The following is a 23,651-nucleotide window of genomic DNA, read 5'->3' as shown; positions in this document are numbered from 1 at the left end:
CTGATCTGTGAAGAAAAATAATGGAGTGAAAGCAAGAGAAGAACAGGACACTGACAGTGACAACTGGGAAATGCATCCATTCCGCTTCTCCTCGTAATGATAAGATCCCTTATCGTTGTGTATGTGGCTGAGAAGGACTCCTGTTCTCTTCACTAAGTGACATGGATGTGAAATGTTCTGCAATGCTAAAGTTATTGCTTCGTCCCGAGTTTCACATCCACAGATTCATGTAGTAAAAAGAAGGGTCAGTAAAATATTCGAGTTGCCACTTGAATACTGAGTAACTGTGCATGTAAATGCTTTTCACTTGTATGTGTGTGATGTTTTTAATATGCCACGTAAATGTCTTCAGTGAGTATAACATACTGGAGTACACGGGTGAAAACATGATCTCGCCCCTTTAGTTCAACCCATCAACACACACATGCCACAACTCAGCTCACTGTAGACATTCATGAAATCCACTCCTACGGGCAGTATGCAAGGACAGACAGGAGCTGTATGGTACTTCCTGCTGAGGCTACCATGGGAACTTCCTGCGTTATGTGCACTCTGTGTGTGTGTGTGTGTGTGTGTGTGTGTGTGGCTGATGCAGCTCTCTGATTGTAAGAGATCTCTGAAGGCAAGAAAACAGAAGGCTGGTTTTGCCAGACACACACACACACACACACACCAAGGACAGTGAGAGTGCCAGGTTATGGGATGAGTGAGAGCCAAATGGATCGCACTCACAAAATCCCACACAGAGAGAAACCCACCGTAGTGCAAACACATGCTGCACTGGACTTACGTGCCAGTGTGGCAGGAGGAAGAGCCAAAATATTGAATGACAGAGGGCGTTGACACATCGTGTCTTGGCTAGAGGACTTGAGTCAACATCCAAATCTTGTGTAAAACACTCAGCTCTGACACAGATTAGATGTCTGTATCACGCCGACGAGAGAGTTCAGCGCATCAGAGGTAAAATGACCAGATACAGTCACAGCGCCGTTAAATATTCACTCATTTCCAATGTCACATACTTTTCGGGGGAAATATTATGCCTGACAAACACAAACACAAATCTGAATCAAACGCTAGCAGCTGTGAAATGAACAGAAAACAGTTCATCAGGAGCTTTCGCTTTGTGTCTCCCACTGGCCCAATCACATATCTATCCAATAAAATCTTTAATGAGGTGAGTCACTGAGTCGCTCTTTCTACATCACCTTGTGACAGCGGACATAAATCCAATTCGTTACGCCATGTTTTAACACAAACTGCAACAGATTCGCGCGGAATGAGCCTTGGCAGTGAAGCGTTGATTTACAGGGTCACATTATATAAAATACCCATCTGAATTGTGCAATAAACATGAGTGATCAGTGATGTAGCAGTAAACCAACTGACATTTTCTTCATCATAAGGAAAACAGTCAGTCCCATCTCATTTTGACAGATTTTGCAATTGTGACACAAGAATTTGTACAACAGATCATTTCTGCATCTTAAGAGACCGATGTTTGGGTCGCTGAATTCCCGCAATCCTACAAAGCTGAAAACCCAAAACACCACATTCAGTGGGAAAAAAGAAAAGATATTAACACATGAGTGAAACATGAGTATTAATAACTCATGTTTTACCTGCTCACTCTGACTGCGGCAGCATCACACTTTGCTGCATTGTGTGTCTCTTGCTTTTCAAATTGTGTTTATGATCACAACAGTGCACCAAACAGAGGGGGGGTCTGACTAAGGAACGGTGAGTCACTGATTGAGTGCACCCATCAACGGTGGACACAAGTTGTCACCATTGCTTTAACAAAGCATAGACATCATAGAAATCTTATTATGATGTTGGCAGCCATGACAAAGACTGCTCTGCACACTCAACACCAGGCATTTCAGTGATGATGCTAAAGCAGCAACAACCTGATGGACTTTGAAAAGATTACAGTAGGGGTGGGAACGATATGATACGCGATACATGGTCCACGATACGCGATAATACCACGATACAACGATTCTGTGATAATCAATATATTGCAAGACAATCATACAGAACAAATTGCAAAGTCTTTGTATTGAACGTGGATGGGGCATCTCTTAACGTAGCTTTCCACCATTATCCCGCTGTAACCTTCACCCCAATTTTCCCTCGTTTATTTGAGCAGCGCCGTTGCAAAGAGACGTGAAGTAGCGACACCCGGCAAGTGAAACTTTAGAGCGCCTAAATAAAAATTCAGTTTTACCTTCTCCCTTTTTTTGATCATGGGATACTAGTTAAAGAATCAGTCATGTAGGTAATACAAACACTTTTGGCAGGTCAGTAGTTGTGCATTTGTAGCCATAACAAGTCTATGAAAGAAATATATGCTGGCATGAGGCCACACATACCAAGATCCTTCCAGTAACTATACTGTTGAGTATCATTTCAGATGTTCATTCACTCATTCTCAGCTTCCCCTGTGCGCCACACTAATCCATCCACAGCTGAGCTAGCAACACAGTGTTTTCATCTCAGCAGTAAATCAAATACCTGATCCAGGACTTAAGGAGAAGTGAGAGCTCTTTCACATCGTCACTTATCACCCCTCACCAGTCGTAACAACTCAGAGAGAGTCTCTGGACCACAGCATGGAAAATGTGGTGCGAAAATGACACATGTCATGTCACTGTAATTCCTCTGTTTCGCTAAACAAACGCCCTTTGACTCAATTTGATTTAATTTCTTCAAATATAAAAATTTTTAGGAAAGGAAAGTTCCGTCCCGAACTGTTTCCCTTGGTGCACGATAAAGAATGAACTTAAATCTCTTGGCGCCGCCGTCGTCTTTCAACGCTCAGTCCGCCACTGAACCGGTCCCTTTTCACCCGTTACTCCTTTTCATCACCATCAAAAGAGGGACATTAAAGTTACTCTGTCAGCAGCAGGGAGGTGGAGAGCAAGCAGGAGACAGAGAAATGAATACGACAGTGGCTGGGCTGAGAGGAAAGTAGGTTAAGAGGGGCATGATAGATGAGACTTGAAGCTTTTGCGTCTCACGGCCTGCTTTTTCCTGGTGTCTAATGTGGTCAGTGACATCTCCCTCACCGCTCCTCCATTTCTCCATCCCACCTGTGACGCTGGTAACCAGCACAGGACTGATTAGCACAAGGGATCTCACCTCTTGATCATAGTATTCAGCTACAGGGGGAAAAGCTTGTCGGGACACAGGCGGGGCTCCACCACACATGCCCTTCTCTCTTATTTACATCTAAACCTCTGGAAGGAATGTGTGCATTGGAACATTGTCAGATCCTGCGGGAGGAAAAGATGTGAGCTGTGTATTTATCTCTCTGCCAGCTTGTGTTTTTAAGAACTTCTATCATAGGCTTTTATATGTGACCTCATTTTTTATTTTTTTTGGTTTGCTTGCGTGCTTGAGTGTTTGGCTGATCTGTGAGACTCCTAAGTGGTCTTTGCATAAAGCAGACAGTCTGAATTATTTGCCAGCGTGTGTATGTGCAAACGATATTACTGTGAAACGCAATCTGCAATTACCTTGTCTGAATTTAAGTAATGACTAATTCATTTTTCATCTGGAAATACTTGATATAATTACTGCCACACAGTTAATTTAGAGGAACATAAACCAGACTGACAGACAATTACCTCAACATAGCTACATATGTTTTGAAATATCTCTCTCTCTCTCGCTCTCTTACAGAATTTCAATTTACACATAAAAACAGGGGGGGAAAAAACACAGTTCACACAGATTAAACAAAACATAAATCCACCAAGTAGAGTGTCAAAGACAGCATTTACATTCACACTGCTCCAGGACAATTTAAAGGGTTTTGAACTGAGAATTATTCCGTGTCTGTTTTTATATGCTGGTTTTCAACAACCAGATAATCTTGTGTCAACTATTGCAGTGTAAAACTGTTAAAAAGACAGGTGAGATATTCTGGTAGTTTAGCAAGAAATGTTAATTGGCAAATTAACATTTAACATTTTTTTTCCAATTTAAAGTAATGCTCTGTCTGGCAAGACACCATTTCCAGTGAATTGAATTTGAAACATTAAAATTGACCCCATTGAGCTCACCATTAGAATCAATGATGCGTCAGAATCCTGGCACATTACATTTTATAAATATAACATACTTGTAAGTCAATCGAGGCATGATTTTCAGAGACTCAAAACAATATATTAAAAAAACTACAAACGTATTGTGCTGAGAAGCTTCATTTAGCAGGACGCTTTGCAGACTATTGGTGTTTTAGTGTGTAAGAGTCCCTCATGTATACTGTATAATAGAGGTCACCTGTGCTGCTGCAGCAGCAGCCTGGAAACATGTATCAGGTATGGAGTAGAATAGATTTATTATTTTTATGTGTGTTATTGCGGAGATCAGTATTGCTCAGTTAAAGTATGCTGGCATTCCCCAACACTGTGTAGTGAAAAATGCAAACGTTAAAAATAAAAGACCGTTGTGTCTCACATTAGCAAGAACAGTTGGAAAGGGGACTCCAGTCAGCCATTCATAGAAAACCACATTCATTTTCATATGTTCATTCACAATCACGATCCAGCTGGCCAGTAAACTATACAAATGCACATATATAAAAAGATGCAGCCACACACACACACACACACACACACACTGAAGCCTGTTCATTACTATGATAAGTGTCTGCTCTGCCCCTTAGTTGTTTTCATTTCATTTTCATTTCAAAGACAACCACGACCAGCTACAGATCTGAAGTGTGGTTAAATGTATCTCTGGGAGAGAGTGTGTGTGTGTGTGTGTTCTTGTATTTGTTAACGCTTTAGGACCTTTTCTGGCATAAACACTGACTTTGTCAGGACCAGTCGTCCTCACGGAGACCAAAATCTGGTCCGAATGAGGCAGAACCTCATTTCTGTGGAACTGGTCCAGTTTAGGGTTGAAGTGTAGATTGTGGTTAGGTTAAGTTCAGGGTTAGACATTAACTGGTTAAGGTTAAGGTTGGGGATAGTGCTTTGTCCAAATGAATGGAAGTCAATGCGAGTCCTTCAGAGGACACCTGTGCGAACCTGTTTGTGCGTCTGTGTTTCACTGGACTTTGCCGTTGCCCTTTTCAGTTAGCAGTTGTTTGTAGTGTGTGTGTATGTGTGTGTCTGTGTGTGTAGATGCTCTTTGATAGAAGATGATACACTGCATAAAGGTCTGGTTGGCCTTTGAGTAGCCAGCTTATCTGATACTACCTGACTCATGTCTCTCGACTACTCAGACTCAAACACATTCAGTACAGACACACGCACACAAACGTAGTCCTGGTGAATATTTCAGAAACGACTGAATCCACCTGACCTCTGAACATTGACCACCACCCCCTCTCAAAGCTGTTCATCAGCCATGCCCACGTAAATGAGGACCTAAACTAGTACATGAATACTTCACATAAACACATGTGTGGCAGCTGTTGGAGGATTTAAAATGAGATGGCTTTCACTTAAGCCACTTTCCAGTTTTAACCATCTCAAGGATGTCGCAATGGATTATTTGCAAGTGTGACAGGCAAGTTAAGCACATGGATAACTGTTCTCTTTCTTTCTAAAAAGAGGCAAAAAAGTGCACCCCTACTCTTTAAGTGCTGGTTGTAGTGGGCTAGACACTCTAAATTACACTCTGTAGATTGAAAATTACACACAAGTCATCTTGATTATCACTCATGGCCCTTTGCTGGATGTCTTTTTTCTTTTTCACACATCATCTGTCATTCTGACAAATGCAAAATTCACTGTAAAATCTCTTTGTAATTTTTTCCTTCCAAAGAGCCTCTGGAGCACGGTCACCGTTCTCTGTTTCCAACACATATGTGAGGGTCACCGTTTGAGCTACAGACCCCTGCATTGTTGTGCTTGTGTCTGTTTGCAAACAAGTGTGAGCAGCCATATGATAGATTCTCGCACCTCAGCGTGCACTTGGCCTGACCTGAGTGCTTGCAGAGGGCACAGATATTTCAAAATATGCTCCTTCTCTTGCCCACAGTCCCTTCCTCCCTTCACTGTCGCCCACCTACACTCACACAAACAAAAACACAGCAGAAGCATGGTGGCAGCCAGGCACTGCCACTTTATACTGATGCCCCTTTTCACACCCCTGTCCCTGCACCAGCCTCTAACACATCACTAGCACAGCTGACGTCTTACATGGCCTCTAACAACAATACAGTTTCATATTCATTTTTTACACAACATTGGTCAAAAACTGAGAACTTGAACCATGTTGAGTGAGGAAAACATGGAAGCGTCTGCTAAATGACATGTAATGTAATGTAAAAAAAGGGCTGGGCAATAATTAAATTAACAATGTCTTAAAAGTTTAATGTTTAAAGGTTTAATATATACAGTATATAGCAGTAGTTTGCTGTTTTCCAATCTGTCCATTACTTTCTTCAACTTCAAATTCAAGAGAAACAAAAGTCAATCATGATAATTATCAACACTGACTGATTTGACACAGAATGTATCTTCATCCCACGGCAGTCTCTATATAGCATGTAATTGGATTAGAACAGGACACATAAACCTTTAATCTTTAAATCCTTCAAGTCAAGTTTAGCGTTTTACAAATATACATACATACACACACACATATATATATATATATATATATATATATATACAGTATATATATATATACACACATATATATAAATGAAAATGAAGAACCTCTGATTTGGAAGAAGTCTCCCAGCTGACAGACATGATCTGATGTGCTCACCACCACCAGATCGACCCCGTGCATTGAAAGAATACAGCTCCAATTCTGCAGACTGCACCCACTTTCAAAGCCCTGCTGCTCGAATCTCACTGATAATCTGCCCTGCGATTAATTGCATTAATCTGAATATCAATGTGCACTGTCGCTGATCTAGAGAAAGACAGAGAGAGAATTGCAATTAAGGAGAAATCATAGAAACTCACCACTTACAGCGAGGAGCGGCGGAGGCGAGGTGTGAGACTGGTCAAGTCAAGTTGTCAAATAACAGTTTGCTGCTGTCGTCTCTGTGACAATGTCATCGTTTGGGTCTTATTGTTGCTGTGTTGCTGTGCGAACGCTGCTCCGTGTTTCTGCTGCTACTTCTGCTGCTGCTGCTGCTTCTGCTCTCACTGCATCAGAGGAACACTGTGCTGCTGCTACTGCTGCGTCTGCTGCTACTGTGGAGAGGAGAAGGAAGGGAGGGAGGAGAGGAGAGGGCTGTATTTGCAGCGGTGTGGCAAACAGCGACAATGCGTGGCGAGTGTCAGTAGTTGCACATACATGACATCCTGTGTTACTGTCAAACATGAACGTTACACACATAAACGCTAGAAGTGCTCATGCATCTGTCTTTTACCCTGTGGTCAGAAGAGGCTCCTCATTGTGTTCATTTATTTTTCTAATTTAATTTTTTTTTTATTTCAATTGTAAACACCAAGTAATGACAATAGAAAATGTGTTTGTGATGCATTTTAACTTCATATTATGGATCCGTTTTGATCCTGATTTTGAAGGTGTATTATAAGTGGTATTATTGTATTATCCCTCTTCATCACAATTGGATATAAGATGGTATTACCATTATTCCTAATACAAATCATTTTATGAAAGTTATTTTACACAAAAACACACAAACCTTAAGCACACGGCTGGCAGAAAAAATCTTTCAAGGGACTCAAATCCACTCCTTTCCTGTCAACGGCCAATCGTTAATTAGGTTAGCTTCACATTTATAAGTCGAGAAATGGTCAGGCAAACCGCACACAGTGACACAACTAGTGTACAAAACAAAACAAAGAAATATATTAAGTATAAATATAAATGCTTATAGTAACGTTTAATTGAAGATAAATATATTTCTTTACTTACCTCTGTATGGAGCCATTTTCACGCTAGCTAAGCTAACCACCCACTGCATCACTTAACATCATAATATATTAAATGTTTGAGCCAAAATGTGTTTATTTTATATAATTATTTTTTATAATTAACTGTGGAAATGAAGACTTTGGTCAGGGTCTGTGGTGGCTAGAAAAATGTGTGTTTTATAGCCTTTACAAATTTCTGTATGCGTTTTTCCATGTATGTATCTGTACATTTGAGTAATGTCAGTTAAGACACATCATGGCTGGAAACACACAGGTGTAAGTAATCAGCTGAATGATGAAGGCACTCCATGGATATTCTCAGTTTCAGGGTCAATTGCTGACTCACTGTCCAGACTTACATGAACTGAACAAACCATCATTAATGATATGAGTAACACCTGTCTAAAATGTCCACTGAGAACAAGGCCTGGTGATTTCCATTATTTACTTGAGTATGCAGCAGGGTCTGCATACACAGTAATACAATTAATGTAATAAATGTACAAGGACATATTGCTATATATTCTCTCTCCTGACAGTGTAAACTCACTACAGTTAGTGTTATCACTGTCAGAGTGTTGGGAGGGCGTGGTGCCTTGATCTTAATGTGAACCTATTAAGGCACAGCAAACAAACCCAGGTCCTTAACATTACAAGTGAAATATGTGCCACTCAGTCACCCATGGGGCAAACCACTCAAATAGGCATAAATCAGACGTCTTGGATCAATGCCCTGTTTCCCATGGGCAAAGCACCGTGGCACAACACAATCAATTCTACCCCAGGATTCATTGTTCCAATTACTAAGCCTGGTTCTCTGTTGCAACAGTATATGGAGGGTCGAGTGGAATCAGCTTCCATCAAACATTAATACCAGCACTGAATCCAAATCAGCTCATTGGCATTCTGTACAGAGAGGGAGATTGAAGCGGTGAAAGAAGCATCTGTTGATGTTGCTGGTCACATTACATTTTGCATTTAAGTACAGTCTGTGAGATACATTATGTATACAACCAGCCTTACACAGACATTCATGTTCATTTGTGACACTCTGTCCTAATTCAACCACTAAAATCTGCGTCTTTTTTTGCCTTAATAAACTCCACTATATCCACTCGTTGTTGTTCCCGTTGTTCATTAAATCAATCCCTAGGGTTCAAACAAACCACAGTAAATAATAATTCAGAATTCTGAGCAACCCTGAGGAGGTAGGAGAGAAAACTTTTAATTTTCTCAGCTCAACACCAAAATTGGTGAAATTCCATACTTTCTCTCAGGTCTTAATGTGCTGCAGTGTGATTAAATATTCTCAGTAACACATTCTCTTTGGTTGTGTTATGCGCTGGCATCCAAAGACTGATCTCTCATATTTAATATTGCTCTGATCTGTAACACATAACACACACAGGCAGACTGCTGGACAAAAAAAAACCAACCAAACAAACATCACTATTAATCAGTCACATGTATTTAAGCCGGATATTTTATTTTTACTGAAATGAATGTGATGATTTTTCATTTTCTATTTTAATCCTTCATTAATATGTTGAATTATTAATAGATTATCTGAGAGCAGAAGGAAGCGGTGGGAGCTTTCTAAATTCTAGGAGGAAATGTTGCAGTGTTTCCCACCATCACTGGCATTAAATGCTCTGCAATCAATTTAAGTGTATAGGTATGTCAAGAAAAATGTATGGATAATGTGAACACTGCATCTAACCTGGACATGAAAATGGATTTTGGAGGGTTTGTCTCACACACAGCACTGTCACACCTCTTGCTGATATCACAACCTCACTGTCAGCTGAAAAATATGCTCCAGTCAGCAGAGCTGTTGCCCCTATAGCAGCAGAATGGCTTATTGGTGTCTCCCTGCTGCTGTTTTCCTAATGAATACATGTTGAATGGCTCACTTTGTCATTATAATCTACACACTTTGGTCTCTTTTACTGCATGAGGACCAACTAGCTGGTGTGAACGCTAACACTAACCCTGCAATTTCACTAGAGGCAGAATAATAAACGTCATTGAGAAACATAGCATTTTGTTTCATGTGAGAGCTTTAGTACATTAATTCACATGTGTGTAAGACATCTTATCATTTGGGGCTTGTATTTGGCACCCTCATGTGGCTGTGATGTGCAGTTACAAGTTTTAGAAAACCCTTGACATAACTTTTTAACCAACTTTTAAACCATGTGTGTCAGTTAAGATAGCAATTGATGAACAAACAATTAATTACTCCAGCAAACCTTGATAGTCAAACATAGTCAGTTATGAAATACATTTGTAGATTAGAGTATGGATTTTGAACAAGTCAAGGTTTCCAACAAAATACAAAAAAGCTTTTAATTAATTGTTGTCATGATGGTTTATGTCATGACCTTTATCCTAAAACACTCATGAACATACACAACTTTTGCTGAATTAGGTTCAAAGTATCCAGGCCATTATAAAACCCAGAAATAGAATTTTGTAACAAAAGAAATACTTCACAAAATACAAAAACGTATATAGTGTATAGCTGTTCTCTCTCTGCTGTATTTAAAAAAATAATTAGGATAACAAAAACTATATTCAATAACACATCACGTCTGCATAAACTACATCTCTTTATTTGAGTTGTATCATATTATCAGCATGTTAGCTGGAGGTGGTTTTAAAGGAATCTGACCGAGTGTGAACCTTTTAGCCTTGAACTGACTCAGCTCCTCTGGAGTCAGATTGCTTTCGGGTGAAAACAGACTGTCCAATGCCTCACCAGCAGATCCAGCTGCTGCTGCTGCAGCTGGTGTTCCAAATCCCCCGCTCTTCTGTGCAAAAATGCTGCTACCTCCTGCTGCTGCTGCTGCTGCTGCTGCTGCAGGCGCACCAGACCCAAAACCACTCCCAAACCCTCCACCGGTATTCGCTGAAGAGGAGAAGCTGAACCCAGAGGCCGAGCCGAATCCTGAGGTGGCTGCTGGTTTGTTGGTGTCCGCAGCGAAGGAGAACGTTGAAGCTGACGACGCGGAGGTGGAACCAAATCCCGAAGGAGGTTGTGCAGGAGCTGCTGTGGCACTACCAAATCCTGCCGAAGATGATGGTGCACCAAATCCACCGCTTGTAGCAGCAAAGCTAAAACTGCTGGCCTGCACTGGTGCTGCAGAACCAAAGCCTATATCAGAGATATAAAAACAGAGTGGTCAATGTGAGTTTGATTATCTGATCAGTAAATTCAGACAGGACAATAATGGGCTAGTAAAGTGCATTTACAGCTTTGTACATCATGGCCATGATGTACAGCTTTGTACATCATGGCTTTGACCTTTTAATCTGCAAAAAAAATGTGGCTTCCTTTGAAGCATAAACCATATCTATATGTTTTACTTTGCAACTATAGAAATTAAGAGTATTTCCTAAAATGTAGATTTTTATTTATCTGTTCTAGTCAACTTAGTCCAAGTTACCTTTGCTTCCAAAGTCTGATGTCGTGGATCCAAAACCGGTTGCTGGCATTGTACCAAAGCCACTTGAAGACGCCTGAGGAACTGGGTTTTTTAACTCTGCAAGCTGTAAAGAAAGTAAACACACTTAATATCAAAACAGGTTCACATCATTTAAAGGACCAGTGTGTATGAATTAGTGTCATCTGAGACTGCATCTTGTAACAGACAACACCTTCTCTCACCGCTCCCTTTCCCTGGTGCATTAAGCAACTATGGTGGCCTTCACATAACACAAAGGATGAAAACGTGCTTTCTCCACCTTCTACACTCTCCTTATTGATGTATATGTGTTTCTCACCAATGCTGTGCGTGTGGCTGGATTCATAACCTTCAGTTCCTGGATTCTGCTTCTCCACTGGTTGAGCAACTGATTGACACCATTAATCTAAAAAGATGAGACTATATTATTTAAAGATCATGTGACAAAGATAATAACAATATTGACTTTCCAACTGAAGACAGACATTCATGAGCAAAAGAGTAAAAGTTCACTTACATAGCCCTGCACATCTCCTGAGGCTCTTGTGGAGTAAAACTCCAGCCTGAGCTCTTCTGGAGAGACATCAGTGAAACCTGAGGAAAACAAAAATCAAATATCTTGGTGATTGATGTAATCGATTAATCAGTAAGACTACTGCAAGTAACATCGCTACAAATAACAAAAGAAACCATGAATGTGCAAAAACATGATACAGACCAGATAAAGGTGCCAAGGAGTTCGAGTAACAAGAGAGGCACCACTGTCTCGAACTCTCCCAAGCCTCCATGTCCTTCTGAATGATGTCCCTGGGTGATTACAAAACAGACATTTCATAAAGTAACTTTTCACAATGGCAGATTATTCATTTTAAATGTCTAAAACAAAGAGCAACTCACACTTGTTTGTCATCCTCTTCATTGCCAGGTTTTCCTCCTTCTCTTCTTCCTCCTCCTCTATCGAATGTGGTGGGAGTATCAAGTGCTGAAAATCTGTTCTGAGAGGAATAGCCAAATTCGTAGCTTTTTACATTATCTCTTCCTCTTCCTCCTCCTCCTCCTCCTCCTCTGCCCCAGTCATTCCCTCCGCCTCCTCTGCCCCAGTCAGCCCCTCCTTGTCCTCCTTGGCCCCAGTCATCACCACCGTGAGATGAGAAGGATGAAGCCTTGATGTAGCTTCCTTTTTGGTGGTCAGGATTCACCCAAACTCTGTTAGCAAACCCTGAAACACATGAAAACCAGTTCCCACCAATGCTAAACAAAAAACACCAATTGCACTTCTGTACCTTCTTTGTATAGGACAATAAACAACATGCCTGACCATCCAAAATGAAGAGTTTTAGCTTGTGTTCTCTTTTATGTCCCAAGACATAAGCTGTTCAGTTTTCGTTGTCCTTGTTTCAAACTCTAAACTGCGAGTAATGGTAAACTGTAGTTTTGTTTTTTTTATTTCAAATCTCACACATCTGTGACCAATACAGCCAAATCTGATTATGGGCAAAAATAAACAAATTATACAGTATGTGTGAGTAAAATAACAGCAAACTGTGGTATGTCAAAGTGTATTATTTTTGGCTCTATTTTCACTGGTAGTGGTTCTTTTGGTATCTTTGTTTACAGACAATGCTTGCTGTTCTCATATTATCAATTCAATATTTTGCGGTTATTATGTTCATCTATCTTTTATTAAGTTAAGTACCACGTGTGTTAGCTAAAAACCTAGTTATTCATTGTATGGGGAAAGAGAAACGAGTTCTGGTCCTAAAAGACGACGCTCGGAGAAGGTAATTGTACATATATGAAACTAAATGTTACCTCCACCTCCTCTGGACTGCTGTTGATTTGTGGATCGGTTGTTATATCCTCCACCACCACCACCACCTCTGTTTCCTCCTCCTCCTCCTCCTCCTCTCGGGTGTTCATTCCAACACTTATCGCCGTATCGACAACGACCTTGAAGAAAAAAGTTACATATGGTCATTTTTCTCTCAGCGTCGTCCCTGTGGAAGCGAGAGTTTCTGAGTTTTTGTTTCCAATTCGCTCTCGTCGTGCTGTTGTTGTTATCGTTCGACGAGGCTCACACACTCGGGTCGCAGAAGAGTGACGTCATCAGTGAGCGACAACAGCGACCCCAAGCGGCAGTGAAGTATACTTACATTTTAAAAGTCTAACTCATTCATTCATTAATTTAGTCCACACGTTATTAGGTATCATGTTTATACAATATCTCATGTTCAATTCTATTTATACTGTAAATATTAAGCCCATACTGTATATATTCTGATAACTTAATGTATACAATGTACATTCTATTTGACCTTTTATAGTGTATATTTTTCTATAGTGTACTTTCACATGATGTGGAAATGCATGTGGATTATTTATTACCTTTATCTTTACTGTCTTTGTTGCTGTGACAATTGTAAATGTCCCCACCGTGGGACTAATAAAGGACTGTCTTGAGCAGTATTTTCAATTAAATATAGCATTTATATTACATTTACACTGTAGTATTATTGACAAGATAAATAGGTTTTTAAAATAGTTCTCTTTTTAATTAGTATAAACACAAATAATTCTGTTCAATTCAATAATAATAAAAAGCTTTATTTAAACTCATTGTTGAGCAGTCATCACAAACAGTCAAGAAAGAACAGTGTGCAAAATAGAGGAGCAAACATTCAATTGAGAAATTGATGTGTAAAAAAAGCAATAAAAATATATATGTATAACATGTGGACTGTAAACATGCAAATATTACACGATTAATAAAGCTTTTTGTTTTCAAACAATACATTATGATGATACCTTACAAATAATGACCGTTCCAAGGGCCGGTGGCATTTTAAACATTACACTACAGCTTACATACACGTGTCTTGTAACATGCATTAAAAAATAGAGTTCTTCATCTTCATATAAAGCAGCATTTGTAATATTCGGTGGCAGTATTAAAGGGAATGTTAAATATCTATCTCTGTTACGTAACAGTGAATTTCAAGAAAAAAATAAGGGCAGCGTTAAACTCGTGGCAAGTCGGTGAGTTGCACTTCATAGTACCATAAAATGTCAACAGATGTGTGCGTACTCCTGGCATGCATTACAATTTCATGTTTTATTTAAAAAATTTGAAATATCTGACATTCAAATACTTGACCAAGGTAAACAAAAGTGCTTTAGACTGCACTGAGAACAACTGATCATGATACAATTATAACAGGCAGGATAGATTTCTCTCAAAGGCCTTATCACGTATAAAACATGAATAAAGCATATATAGCATGTATATAATTAATTAAGCATTTAAATTCTTGCTTTAAGCTATAAAAATAAATGAATATATGTAGGGGACATGACAATATTCTCTGTATAAATATGAATACAAATATAAAGCAATATTAAAAACAGTTATAATATGTCTAACAGACTTTGGTTCAGCTTCGATTCAGTTAATAAAGAAAGAAATTGAAAGAATATAGTTAAAGAAACGATAGAAAAGGCTTCTAGTTCAGCCCATGGCACAGCAGGAACAGGCCTTTTGTGCTGAGGCTGAGAAGCAGAGGGAGAACTTCATCTCGTTTCTCTATCCACAGACTGTCCGTGTTTCTCTTCAGGGTCACGTCGATGGAGCCGAGCAACTGCTCTGCCAGCTGGAAACCTTGGACGTCCTGCAGCAGGACGGGAAGACACTGGACAGGGAGAGGCCCGCTGCTCTCCTTTAACTTGCACATCTGCAGAAACACATCGATGAGCATATAGATATGAGGCTCTTTGTCAGAAAGTCGTGCATTTAAAGGTGGTAGCTGGTCATGAATTTGAATTGAATTTGTAACATTTCTTAACAATAGATTTGTTTCCCTGTGACAAATAAGTGAGGTAATAATTGAACAATACAATAAACAAAGAAGTTAACAAACCAGTGTGTTGAAGGCCCCAAGAAAATCAACTGAACTCTTGCTGAGGAGGTTCAGTGTTTCATTGGGCAATTCTGGAAAAAAAAAAAAAAACAAGATTGAAGTGATTGGAACACTGATTTTACAGAGCACGGCTTTTTATACTATGAGCAAAATGTTTCCTCCCACCTTCCATAGCACTGACCAACAGGTGAATTGCGTTCAGGTGAGCAGCACTGGGGGAATGGTTGCACTCAGTAAGACTGAGTGAGTCCAAGCTGGGTTGGTTCAGGTGAGCTGACACTGACCTCGGACCTTTCACCAGCTCCTCTTTCATGGGTGTTTCAGCACTACACAATTCCTCCAGCTGACAATGTATAATCAGAGGAGGAAGTTCAAAACAACACAGAGTATTTGTCTTTGGGTTTGAGACACTATAGAACTAAGCACTTCAGGTTGCCACAGTTCAGTTTGGAACAGTATACCCTGATCTGGATTGAATTTCCATTGTGGGTTGTATAGATGCGTATATGTAATATCATACCAGTTTAGACCCCTTCACACCTGGCATTAGAACGCATTTTCCAGCAATCGGATCACCACATGCATTTAGACGTTGTATTAACATGGGTCTCCGGTGTCCACATCAAGATCACAGTCATCCTCTTGGTACCTCCCACTCTGTGTGCTGCCATATCAACAACAACTTCAGTGGCATGACTCTGTGGCTCATGGCTGTGCTCGGAGACAGCAACAAATGTCCACTCACGTAGTTGTGGCGTAGCGTATTGGAGACACTTCTGTTCGATCTGATCACAGTGTGTCTCTGACCACCTCCAGAAGTGGTTTCGCAGATCGGATAACAATCGGTCCTCGCTGTTATTTTACACTTGTACTTACAAGTAAGGCGCTACCCGACTGCAAGCCGATCAATGAAAACGTATATTAATGCCGGGTGTAAAGGGGACCTCTGACACAGTGTACCCTACCAATTGATTCAACAAAGAAGAACACGACATATTACAATATTAAATACAGGGCAACAGTGGACGCCATCCAGCAATTTGTGTTCTTTCGACAATTCTGATGATTCTCCATTGACCAACCAGTGGACTACAATCTATAGTTGCTCCACCCTACCGGACCACAGTGTTAGGAACTAGTGGGATGATATAAACTGTTTATTTTAGTACCCTTCACAACTTCTGACAATCGAAACAAATATTGCATAAAGTACCAAACTGTACGTCTTTAAGGAAATGACCCCAGTTTACTTACAACACAATTGTCCTGTAGGGATGAGCTCATTCAGGCCAAACACTGACGATAAGAAGTGGAGCACTAATGTCAGGATATTGCCTCTGTCACTCACCTCACACTGCAGATATGACAGAGCAGCTCTGTCCTGCATCATCTCTCTGAGCATCTGGAACAAGACTTGTTGAGTTGAGTGGGGGAGATCTGCCAGTAGAGACAGATCCATGTCCTGTGATCCTTTACGAGACAAAGAGACGCTGCATCAAATCTTGAACTGAAGCTACCACGGTGTGAGCTGGTATGAGTGTCTGCCATCCTCCTATGACACGATGGATGCATAAGAGGACATCCGGCCTGAAAACGACTTAAAATGGCATTTTAAAGTAGGGCACCAGACTTCTTCTGTCTCCAAATTTAGTCTCAACATTTAAAAATTAGCATTTTTCCAGTATATTAAATGTCCAGTTTGCAACATAGTGCACTACCCATTAGTATGTTTGTATAATTGTATACTCGCTTTTTCTTTTACTTAGGGTTAGCTTTTGTACTTTAGGCAATAATTCCACATTCATTTTCATTGGATAGTTATCAACACCGAGGCAGATAAAATCAATGGTAATACTGTAGAACAAACGATCTGTGTGAGGGAGAAAGGGAACGTCACTTCTCCACTATCGATTTACTTCCTCAGGAAACATAGAAAGTAAAGGGTTTCATTACTATTTGCATGTGTACAGTATATGAAAGGAGAAGAACCATTTAGCTGTTCAGCCGAGACTTCCTCTGAAGAACTCGCCCAATTATACTTAGCATCCACCACATCGGCGCTGGACTCGTGGACTGCCTCAAAGCCCCCAATTGTGCCAGGTTGTAGGCATAAATCTGGAAACACACAAAACACCTCAGATCAACACAGAGAGCCGTGGTAAAGTGGACGCACATTAGAAATGACACAATCAAAATACATAATTGGAGCACATATGTTAAGTAAAGATTTCTCCATGCACGGTTTATCTAGAGGGTGTCACACACACACACACACACTTACCAAAATGTCCGTCATTTTTGATCCTCAGTTCCAGGACACTGTACGCAATGACCGTGTCAGAAGGAATCTTCAAACAAACATTAACCTCCGTCTTGATCTTGTTTCTGTCCTTCACAAACAAATAGGGGAAACAATAAGAAATGACTTAAGTTTTAAGGACTGCACTCACAGACATTCCACCAAACAACATTTTATTATGATCTTTTTACGGTTCATTGAGTGACATTTTAGACAAGGATCTTGCTTTACAGAGGCTATATTTCTTCTGCAGCCCAAACTCACTTGCATTTCACACTTTGAAGCAGACGACACAGTTCTAGCACTACTCGGCACGGCTCGATTCTACACGTTTTCTTTTATGCTTTTCCATTAGTGATAGCATCTGGTACCTGGTGTTTTTTTTTAGTACCTGCTCTTGCGAGGTTCCAAGCAAGCGAAGAGTCATGAGCGCGGCATCAGACGCAGGAATCAAACCGAACAATGCCGAACTGTAGGTCCGTAAAAAAGAGGTAAAAAATCCTGAAAAAATGCTTTTGTCTCTAACATTTAGCAGAGAAATTTCTTTAATCTCAATATTTAACAGAGGAGTATGGTGTGTGTGTTTACGTTGCATATAAAACAACGTCACGGCAGTTTTTAGTGCAGCAGTGCTATGACGACCCTGCACACGTCGAGGAGGTACAGTACTATGGAGTAATGACCTGAGTTGAGCTGAGCCAAGTCGTGCTAGGACTGTATAGTGGAGAAGCTCCATTAATAGCCAAAAGGGCTTTGGGCTTTGGAAAGCTTTGGAAGAGTGGAAGAGTGGAAGAGTGTAAGACTGAAGAGAGTTGTGAAGAGTCATGAGTTTCTTGTATGTAAAGGCCAACGGATTTGCCTGACATTCTTGGTATAAAAAAGGGGGTTAGGGGTCATCAATATGTTACACGCTGCAATCTCATCATCACTGTCAGTAATTCAGGACCTCTTAAAACCACACTCACTTTGATAGCGCTCCCCAAAATGGCCAACAGACCAAAGACCCCCTGAAATGTGCACTGCTCCGCTTTCGTCTGAGTGACAGAGCAGGAGCTGGTGGTGAGGATCCGCTCCTTCACTAGTGTCAGCACCGCAGTTTTCTTTTCCAACTGCTGCATCAGCTTGTGCTGCATGTTCACCAGTCTGGGTAAAAAAAAAGTCAATACAGTACAGTACAATCCTAATCTGTTGTTCTGACACCTCGTCGGCACCTTCTTCAGGAGAAGCTGCAGTGTTTATTTATTTTTTAACAATCTGACCTGTTGCCGGAGTCACACAACTCCGAGAGCATGCTCACGTCCAGCTCTTCTTTCTTCAGCTTGCCGAAACACGACTGGAGCTCGGAGGTGCCCCGACCCTCGAGTTCTACATTGAAAGGGCCCCTGTGGGTGTTGAGACTCCCAGAGAGAGTGCCTCCAAATGTTCCCTCGTAGGTCAAGAAGTCTGTCTCACAAACTTCTGACGCCCGTCGGAGATGTTTGAGAAAAGATATTTAACAATTTTAAATACAAAAAGGACATATTGGATGAGACCAGCTGTCAATCACAGTGGTGCCCACACATATGTGCCGTATATCATCCTCTCACATAATTGACTAAATTGACATCATGTGCTACTGAAGAAAAACGTTTGAGACCAGTACCTCCTCTGGAAAACTTTACTGACACTTAAAAAGTGAGAAGCAGACTCATTTTCCAATGGACTTTCATTCAATCAGACATTTGGGATTACAGTCACATGTTTGTGCACCTACATACCAGGAGTGAGCTCCTTGTCGCCCAGCAACAAGTCGCTGAGGGTGAAGTCTGTCGGCTGGTACTTGGGCCTTTGCCAGAACCAAAATCGGTTGCGCTTCACGACGAGCGCCATGAGGATCAGTTTGCGCGAGTCATTTGGTCCAGACACATGGATGAGGCTTCCGTCTGGTTCGATGTGTTGGACAAAGTGGGCGGTGGCCTTGCAAAACATGGCTTCAGTCAGTGAGAACGGCAGACAGCTGGAAAGTACGACAGAGAAAGAAAGAGAGAGAGAGGGGGGAGACTTGTGAGGCTTCCGTTTGAGCTTATTTTTATCCACTGGAAAGTAGAGACATGCTTTTACTGGAACTATAAAACACTCTGGATGATTAGTGATTTATTTTAACCCCTATTTTACTGTGTGTGTGAGAGAAAGAGAGAGCGAGAGAGAGACAGAGAAAACACCATGTAACTCCAAACCTCAGTGTCCTGCAACCCACTGCAAGCCATGAGTCATGATGCTCTAAGGAAGTTCCCTTACATGTTACATGTGCCAGCAATTAATGTGATTACACACACACACACACTCTAACTCTGGTGGCTCAGTTTCATTTGCATAAATATTTCAAGTAATCAGGCATAAAAGAGGATTTGTGCCATGAGGGAAGAGAAGGTGAAAAGGGGGGGGAGAAACTCGATCCCTTCACGGTTGAGGGATGTTAGATTTAAAAAAGAAAAAAAGAAAAGGAATTCAACATTTTCAAAACAAAAGAGGCCAAAAAAGCACAAACAAACATAATAAAATCCAGGCACGTGGTGAACGAATGAACTCAACGACGCCATCTCTTCCTCAACCTGGACGACATCACACAAACTCCTCTCGACTTGACATGGTTTCAGTCAGCGTGTGGGAGTCATGTGGGTCTAAATAATTGAAGAGCTGTTGTAACGGCAGCAGGGACATCACTGCTCTTCACCTCAAACATGAACTCTAAAAGCTTGAATATGCCGTGGTGAGGTAAGTATACATCAAGTTACAAACAGATTACATTAACATTTCACTATTTATTGGGTATGTGTGAGGAAATGTTTAGTATTAGAATAGAATAGAATCTTATTGTGCAGTCAGACCAGGAAATGTAACTTTTGTCTCTGTGTATAACAAAATAAATGCATATACATGATTAACAGCGATAAATATCAAAAAATAATGACCTACATGACAGCCCACACCGTCATATTTATTTAGACATTTGAGGACATCATCATTTCCAGGTTTGACGAACACCGATCAACATTTTTTAAGATTGTCTGATATTTTATGAACCAAATGATTAATCGAGAAAAAATCGACAGATTAATCGATAAATCGAGAAAAAAATTGACAGATGAATCGATCAAGAAAATAATCGTTAGTTGCAGCTCTATTAAATACATCTAGTGTCTGTTCACCATAGACCTTTAACTGAACTTTTTCAGAACTTTGGATCAGTGGAAAATATTAGAGGGGGGAAAAGCAACCCCAACCCACACACACACACACACGTGTTGCCAAAGCGCGCATTTCCCGGCAGCCCACTTACCCCAAATAGTAGGGACGTTGCGCGCGTGCTTGTACAGTGACATCAGTTGGTCATCACTCTTATTATGACTTTAAAATCAAAATTAAGTGAAAATAATTACTAATAAAGTGAAGAAAAATAACGTTTTCATAAAACGGACCGTATTCTAGTATGTTCACAGTCACTGTCGAATAAAATAAATAAAAGAAAAGTTAGAAAAATGGATACTTTTTTTGCTCTGTTACAACATAAAAACAACATGTCGTTTACCTGAAAACACTGAGGAAACAGCTGTGTAGAGATGTGGCTGTGCGTCGTGCGCTCTCGGCTCCAGTGTGTCCAGTCTTCAGCCGTGGAACGTCACCCTGGTTTCTATGCGTAAAAAGTCACCGCCACTTCGCCAAGTCGTTTCCAACGCGGACGGAAGCGTTGCCGTGGGTCTGACTGTGAGTGTGACTGTGGTTGTAAGCAGAGCCACGAAGGACTGTTGAAGGTATTCAGTGATCGTAAGTGGTCATAGAGGCGGGATGGCCCGTTCGTCACGTGTCCCTCCTCCCACTCTCACTGCAGTTAATTATAATCACAAGAACTCTGGTGTATGTGCGTGCGCGCGCGCTTTCTCCAGGACATGAACAGACTTGTCTCTCTGATTTTCTTGTTTTCAATCAGTAAATTCAAACCATTTGATGTCACGGTGGTTTTCCTGCTCATTTGCATAACGTGTGGTTGGTAATAAATGGGCCAAACAAAAGTGTTTCGTGCCACCTGTTTCCACATCACACACATCAGCTAATGTAGGTGACAAAGAGGCCAAATGTTTCACTAACTAGAAAGCAAAATCAATCAAAAAGTAGTGAAATGTCCATTTTTTGTTTCCAATATCACGAATAAAATAAAAGTGGTGGGGGCGGGGCAGGGGTTTGGACACAATAAAGTTTATTTTAAAGGCCTAAAATGCACAGTCAAAGAAGTAAGAGGTGACAAATAAACATGGGATCCGCCACTCAGCAGAGTAAGTTAAGTTTCCCTTAACTTTCCTCCCTAACTTCAACGTTGTGACACCATGTTCATGTGCAGTTCAGTAATGTAGTTTTATCTTTAGATGCCTCAAAATATCACTTAAATCAGTGAGTCCATTCACCAACACTGGGGCACAGCCAGGAGTTAACATTGGAGTGGGTGGGTACATTGTGTTTTGTGTCATGCCTGTCATTGCCAGTGGTGATAAGGATGTTTTTTTAGGGCTGTCAGGGAGTTGTCACTCAGATATAGACATTGCTGTTCAAACACATCAGCTGCATCTGCATCTGCACAGCAGAGGCTGACTGTCAGAGATACTTTAAGAGCAGAAAGTCCAGTCACAGGTATATGAGTTGTTTGTTTGCATTAACATAAATAAATTATTGTAATTTTAACAACAAAACATAATGTAGAAAGAATACATTTGGGCTCAGGAATATACAGTCACTTTATTAGGTACATCTGTCCAATTGCTGTAAATGCAAATATCGAATCAGCCCTGGTCATTGTAAATTGGTTCTCAACTGACTGACCTGCTTAAATAAAAGGTAAAATAAATCACATACAGTAGACAGTATGCAGCAACTCAAGCATTAGGGCATGTAGACATGGTCAAGATGACCTGCTGAAGTTCAAAACAAGCATCAGAATGGGGAAGAAGTGTTTGAGTGACCTTTGAATGTGGCATGGCTGTTGCTGTCAGATGGACTGCTTTTGAGTTTTTCAGAAACTGCTGATCTGTTGTGATTTTACAGTGAATGGTCTGAAAAGGGAGATAATATCCCCTGAGTGGCAGTTATGTTGTTGGTGCCACAGGTCAGATGAGAATGACTGGACTGGTTTGAAAGGATATACATAGAATGAAGATCTTCTCCGAATACACAACACATCGAACCTTGACGCAGTGGGCTACAGCAGCAGATGACTAAACTGGGTCTCATGTGTACCTAATAGGGGCCCCTGACAAAGGGTCCGAACATAGCTGACCATGAAGTAGCTTGAAGTTCTCACAAAACAGTTGTCGCTGTGGTCTAATGTAATCAGTAATTCTTGAGGGTCCCTCTCTGCTCAGGGCAACAGGAAATGGACTGCTTTGCCTACCCTGTTTTACTGTAAGTACAGCACAAGTAACCAACGTCATAACTGTATTTAAGTATAGTGTGTAGCCAGGTGTGACACCACCAACCCTGCTTTTAGAGGACACCCTGGTCTACACGCTGAGCCACAGATGCCCCATAAATGTGACCTAGTTACCTCTTGCCAATGCACCAAATTACAAAATGTAGTTTCGTAATTCTTATTTTTGTTGTAGCAGTAGCAGGAGAGATGTTATCCTAGTTAATGGAGTTACTGTAGGAGCAGTTGGTGTCCCTTTACACAAAACTCCCTTTTGTGTAAAGGGAGAAGGGAGATGATTAGTCTCCCTTCTAATCATCTCACTTAAAACTGACCGATCCTCCCTTCTTTCAGCAAGACAAGGTGAGCACCTACACAACAAATCAATCAATTACACCAAATGTATGAATATTGTACTACTTTCAGTATGTTACACTGTAATTTTGGGCATAAACGGCACCGTTTGCTTCTTTCTTTTGGGTTTAGGATAATTTTAGAATGCATTACAAACCAGCAGACTAAATAAATCAGCAGCGTAAACCACCTAATCAGCATCAAACAGATATTGTCATGTTATTTCATGCTGTATTTATGTATTTAGGCCAAAAACAAAGTGAATGAGAGAATTAAAGTGTAGCGTGAGCATATCTAAATGGGAAAAAAAAATCCAGAATG

General features: G+C 40.7%; 3 protein-coding genes across 4 annotated transcripts in view; all 3 read right to left on the bottom strand.

Annotated features, from left to right (window-relative positions):
- The window catches only part of rims3 (regulating synaptic membrane exocytosis 3), a 31,214-nt gene extending 24,116 nt beyond the window's left edge, over positions 1–7,098 (bottom strand). Inside the window, exon 1 of one of the 2 annotated variants that reach the window (XM_044053033.1) lies at positions 6,939–7,098. The gene's annotated coding sequence lies outside the window, so the exon portion shown is untranslated. The remainder of the gene's footprint in view (positions 1–6,938) is intronic. The other variant, XM_044053034.1, reaches the window with a different exon arrangement.
- A 3,087-nt stretch (positions 7,099–10,185) lies between these two features.
- nup42 (nucleoporin 42) lies at positions 10,186–13,444 on the bottom strand. The gene is made up of 7 exons (XM_044051982.1): positions 13,142–13,444; positions 12,227–12,548; positions 12,048–12,136; positions 11,847–11,923; positions 11,649–11,735; positions 11,312–11,414; positions 10,186–11,019 (listed from the first exon to the last, which is right to left on the bottom strand). The coding sequence occupies exons 1-7, from the start codon at positions 13,305–13,307 to the stop codon at positions 10,490–10,492; spliced, it is 1,374 nt and encodes a 457-aa protein (XP_043907917.1). The 5' UTR covers positions 13,308–13,444; the 3' UTR covers positions 10,186–10,489.
- A 468-nt stretch (positions 13,445–13,912) lies between these two features.
- LOC122785981 (gasdermin-E-like) lies at positions 13,913–21,384 on the bottom strand. Its single transcript, XM_044051951.1, has 10 exons — positions 21,111–21,384; positions 19,300–19,538; positions 18,802–19,000; positions 18,508–18,685; positions 17,525–17,633; positions 17,233–17,358; positions 16,592–16,713; positions 15,409–15,586; positions 15,244–15,314; positions 13,913–15,057 (listed from the first exon to the last, which is right to left on the bottom strand). The coding sequence occupies exons 2-10, from the start codon at positions 19,508–19,510 to the stop codon at positions 14,830–14,832; spliced, it is 1,422 nt and encodes a 473-aa protein (XP_043907886.1). The 5' UTR covers positions 19,511–19,538; positions 21,111–21,384; the 3' UTR covers positions 13,913–14,829.
- Positions 21,385–23,651: the final 2,267 nt, after the last annotated feature.

Source organism: Solea senegalensis, linkage group LG20 (assembly GCF_019176455.1).
Source record: "Solea senegalensis isolate Sse05_10M linkage group LG20, IFAPA_SoseM_1, whole genome shotgun sequence".
In the NCBI taxonomy this organism is placed as follows: Eukaryota; Metazoa; Chordata; class Actinopteri; order Pleuronectiformes; family Soleidae; genus Solea; species Solea senegalensis.
Note: the sequence above shows the minus strand (reverse complement) of the source record. Positions and strands in the feature narration are given on the sequence as shown.